Raw genomic sequence first — 5,000 nt, 5'->3', positions numbered from 1 at the left:
AGACAGATCTAGGACAAAGCGACAATATAACACTGTTTAATAAAAAATGAGTTCCTGAAATTTTACCAGAGGCCAGAGGCAGGACTTCAGAGAAAGTTCAGAAAGTAAAAGTCCTCCCCAGTATTTTGAGTCCACCATCTGGATTCGCTCATTAGCAAAACCCAGCGGTACCGTCGCTAGCTAAGTACAATTGCAGTTCAGAGGGCGACTGGAGCAAAAAGTTGGAAGGAGTTTTATCCTTGAGTTCAACTTGCCTTTATAATAAATGTGTGGAATGGGTTGTGAGTAGTGACTATAAGGATAGTCTAGTGCGTAGGGAGCCTGCTCAACTCAATCGAGGGCTTCTGACTTTTATGTAGGTGTCCCTAAGTGTAATAACTAATCCCTATCTGCTCTTTAATGATATATGATCTATCCATATTCACTGAAAGTCGCTTTGCATAGAGGTAACTTTTAAATGATTAAATTCTTAATGGTAAAATAATTGGATTGTTACTAGTTATAAGTAGTTAAGGATATCACCCTGAATCCTAATAACAACCTTAGCACTCTCTGGACTACCTGGAAACAGGTAGTAACAAGGCTTCGGGTGGATTCTCAATGTAAAAGCCCACATGAAACAGAGCATGAAATAAGATGTAAAGTCCTGTCTCCATGGGGTAATTCCACTTGTCAGGCACCGAGAGTGCCCTCTGTTGTACCTTTATACCTTTGTACTCGTGTGCTCAATTAAGATGCTCCGTGGGGAGGTAGGATCCAGACTTGTGAGAATCTAAGACACTCATTCCCGAGCCACAGCGGAGACACCGCCAAAAGGTGGCTAATGGACAAGGCTTACAACAGTTCTCCGCCGCTCATGTAACACTGTGACCGTCAGCGATTTGTGATCCCGCGCTGGCGCCGCGGCGTGTCACCCGCCGCGCTCACGCCCGCCGCTGAGCACGCCACATTGGGCGGCGGCGGCGGAGATCAGGCCCAGAGCCACGGCGGAGGGGGCGTGGAGCTGACGCCGGGACCCTGATTCAATTTCATGCAGCTAATTTGCGCTAGCGTGAAGCTCTTTAACATTTTCCCAAGGATAAAGCCTGGGGCTCCTGATGTAAGAGTTGCCTGTCTGCATCTGATGAAAGCCTCTCCATGGGAGGGAGGAGAGGGGAGGGGAGGGGAGGGGAGGGGAGGGGAGGGGAGGGAGTTTGGGACACAGTGAGTGATGCTTAATGCAGCCTCCAAGACGCTGTTATGTCAGCTGGAGCAAAGCGCTTCTGCTCTCTCTCTCAGTGACTCACCGAGGAAGGGGTTGGAAGTGGTCGTATGGCATCACCTCCTTAAATCCGTCACTAGAGAGGGAGAGGGAGAGATAGAGATTGAGAGATAATGAGGGAGAAAGAGAGAGAGGGAAGGAGAGAAAGACAGGTAGAGAGGGAAAGAGAGACCGATAGAGAAGGAGAGGGAAAGGTGGAGAGAGGGGTAGATAAAGATAGATGGAGGAAGAAACGCATAAGTTTTAGTTTCCAGAGCAACTCAAATCGCAAACATTTCGGGTGGTTTATAGCGTATAGTTAAAAGTATTCACTGAAGACATTTAGTAATACTAGTTATAACTGGACTACTGGACCATTTATATACATTTAATCCTGCCTAATACACCTCGAACGCAATTCAAAAGCCGACAAGCAGCCAAGTGAAGGCAAAGGAGCGTTGTGCTGAGTTGAATTGACTTGAGCTTTTTGAAAATTGGGTAAAAGAAAAGAGAACAACAAAAGCCAGAAAGAAATAGGAATTGTTTTCCAGTGCAGAGCACCTTGTTTGAACACCTCTATCGAGTCCAGGCACATCATCTTAAAATCTAATTTCAGTATATTGCAAGTAAGGGATTTTCCGCATCGCATTTCCCAAATCTCACAGCCCCCATAGTCCTTTCCTCCATACAACCTCACTCTCCATCAACTTTCTTCCTTCACACCGACTCAGTGAAGGAGAATAGCTTAAAGCTGTTCAACTATATGACACATTAGTATCCTAATGACCAGTGACAGAGATACCATAGGTCTTGGGATTGTACTTGCGCGGACGTTTTTAAACTGCTGATGGGGCTTCTTTGGGACCTTCCACTTCACAGAGATTACAACCCAGCCCAGATAAAAAATGTTTTTTTCCCTTTTACTCTTTTTTTAAAGGCCCTTTTGGGAAAGTGCATTTCTCTTTTTATAAGGGCACTATTGGGAATGTGTAATCGAGCCCTTTTTCCAAAAGCTCAGCCAATGAAGACTCTTTTGACCCAACCCCTTTATCGATCGCCGAGGGCTCAGCAAAAGTGGCAGGGTCAAAAAAAGAGTGCTGAGATGAGCAACTCTGATGATCAAAGATGAGTTTTTCCGGTGAGAAAGTAGACAGAGGAGATAAAAACTCAATGTGCTGTGCTGCGACCTGCACTTGTTCCTGATAAAACGTGGTTGAATTGAGCAATCCAAAAATATCCAACTTTGCAATCAATCGGCCTCTCTAACTGAATCCACTCAACAAGTCAAACGACTGAGGCCTGTAATAACCAACAGATGTATTATTTACATCTTATTTGCATACTATTTTCATGAACAGATTTAGGTCAACACTGATTGCCTTGCGCAAGACACAGGAAAGGGCTGTTATTTTATCATCAACGTTGTCAACTGTTGTTCTTATGTTCTATGCTGTCATTACAGGAGTGAATCAAACACAGTTGGATTTCATACCTGCTGGGAAATCTCAATTTTTTTTTGTATCTGTGCCTGCTTGTGTCCTGTTCATCATGCTGGTCTATGTCATTCGTCGAATGGGATGACATCTAGTTTCCCTTTAAGGGACGCACACAGTTGACCATGTCGTAATCCAAGACGCTGACATCCAGCCACAGCACAGCGCCGCGTGGAACGTAAAACTGTGTTCCTGTATTTCTGCGTCCAAAATAGACCTGTGCCATATAAAAAAACTCTCGACAGAACACAGCCCTGCCTAATCCTCACAGTGGGTGCTTTGCCCTGTCAAAACAATATGATTCAATTTCTTTTTTGGGTCGCGCTACAAATATAAACCCCAAAACGTGCGCCTGCCCAGTTTGCTTTTGGCCTCGGGGTGAAAGCCCCAGGGGGGGAAGGCGCACCTCTCCGGGCAGGGCTCCATGCCGCACTCCTTCAGCTTGGGGATGGGCTTAGAGTTCTGCGGGTAGCTGTTGCAGTGCTGCTCCCCCAGGGTCTGGTTGGAGCGGATGTCCACGCACTCGGCCGAGTTCAGCTGGTAGCCTGGCGGGGCGACACGCAAAGGGGAAACGGAAGAGGATCAGACAATGTTTACGTTACATTTACACTCAGGGCCTTTTGCAGACGTTTTTATCCAAAGCGACTTACGATAAGTACATTTGTCAGAAGAAAGAGAAACAATATATCGCTGTTGGTACAGTAAGGATGTTCATAGAACTATATTGCACATTTCAATCTATTTACTTTTTTTACTTTACTTTATGTATACCGTTTTTTGTGCCTCACTTTTGCACTATTCAGAATAAGTTTTGCACTATTTAGAATTTAGGACTTTAAATATGATTTATTGTTTGATACCAAATTTTCTCCTTTTCTCCTTATTGCACCGTTGGTCAGTGAAAAACGCAATTTCAATTCCTCTTTTTGTCTGGCACATATTTTGGAATTGCCAATAAAGCTGACTTTGACTTTGACTTTGAGTGCCAAGCAATAACAATGGTTAACCAATTCCCTGTATACTAGAATCACTAGAATCACACTAACTCCTGAGGAATCAAATCAATTGTGTTTACAGAGCCGTTAATCACGGTTCGAGTATCGAAGGGCATTACACAACACTTCAGAACACTGGGCTCTCTAAAGGGCAAGGGAAAAACTCGCCGAAATACTCAAGAGACGAGAGATCGTACGATAAACTCTTCGGAATATAATTGCGTGCTGGGCAGGCACGCGATTAGTAGTCAGGAGAAAGAATGTTCATGCGGTGCATTTGTTTGGAATGTGACCAGGTACGGCCGGCACACACAAATCATTGTACCTGAAGGCTCATCAATGAACAATTAACAGTGGATTGATTTCCGTCGGCTGAGTTAGCGGATATCAGTTAGGTAAATATTGACCTGAATTATGTGCTCCTAATAAGCTCCATGCATGGGGTGAAGGGGTGATTTCCTATAATTCAACTGGTTGGAAATAATGAGCTAATTTACATGCTTGACCTATATGTTCACATTGCATCCAAGTTCTTGTAATGGTTTTAAGCAAACTTAGAGAAAAAATGAGAACAAAATGAATCACTAAGCATCATTAAGCAAGAACAAGCAAATCGACAGTCATCAGTTTTGTGAGTAGGCGCATCAGTGTTACCATCAACAGTAAACAACAATGGCACACTGCTTCAGTTAAAGGAGCTTTCGTGCATATGTTTAAAGTCAGGTCATGTCAAGTAATTTATAACTGTGTAGTCCTTAATCACAGTTACAGTCCATCCGTCTGTCCCCCTCGAACATAAATAGGAAAAACAAGAATTAAGTTAGACGTTAGAAAAAGTTGTTAAAATAATAGATCATCAATGAGTACAAAATCAATCCTGAATGTTAGCCTGTTTATCTGTCCTACTATAGTACTTTCAAGGTCTTCATTTGCAGGCAGGAGGCAGGAATATGAACATCCATATCTCCATCTTTTATCGACCTCAGATCCGTTCTGTCTGTTGAGCAGGGCTGAAGGCGAGCCTCACCTCCTCCACACGTGACCGAGCAGGGGAAGAAGTCTGTCTCTCTCCACTGGAACCGGACGGGCTGGTAGAACATGAACTGGACCACGGTGTCCCTGCCTCCCCCATACCTCATCTGGGGGGGAGGGAGAGAGAGAGAGAGAGAGAGAGAGAGAGAGAGAGAGAGAGAGAGAGAGAGAGAAGGAGGGAGAGAGGGAGAGAGAGATAGACAGAGAGAGAGAGAGAGAGAGGGAGGGAGAGAGAGAGAG

The 5,000-nt window shown here is 44.5% G+C and overlaps 1 protein-coding gene across 1 annotated transcript in view; it reads right to left on the bottom strand.

Moving 5' to 3' along the window:
• Positions 1–5,000, bottom strand: part of adamtsl3 (ADAMTS-like 3) — a gene marked incomplete at its 5' end in the record, with an annotated part of 79,601 nt that overhangs the window by 48,776 nt on the left and 25,825 nt on the right. The window contains 3 exons of the mRNA XM_079737009.1: positions 1,287–1,337; positions 3,140–3,278; positions 4,756–4,867. Coding sequence (XP_079593135.1) covers positions 1,287–1,337; positions 3,140–3,278; positions 4,756–4,867 — 302 coding nt within the window. The remainder of the gene's footprint in view (positions 1–1,286; positions 1,338–3,139; positions 3,279–4,755; positions 4,868–5,000) is intronic.

This window comes from Pollachius pollachius (assembly GCF_949987615.1).
Source record: "Pollachius pollachius genome assembly, chromosome: 5".
NCBI classification, from domain to species: Eukaryota; Metazoa; Chordata; class Actinopteri; order Gadiformes; family Gadidae; genus Pollachius; species Pollachius pollachius.
This window is presented reverse-complemented; position numbering and strand designations above follow the sequence as displayed.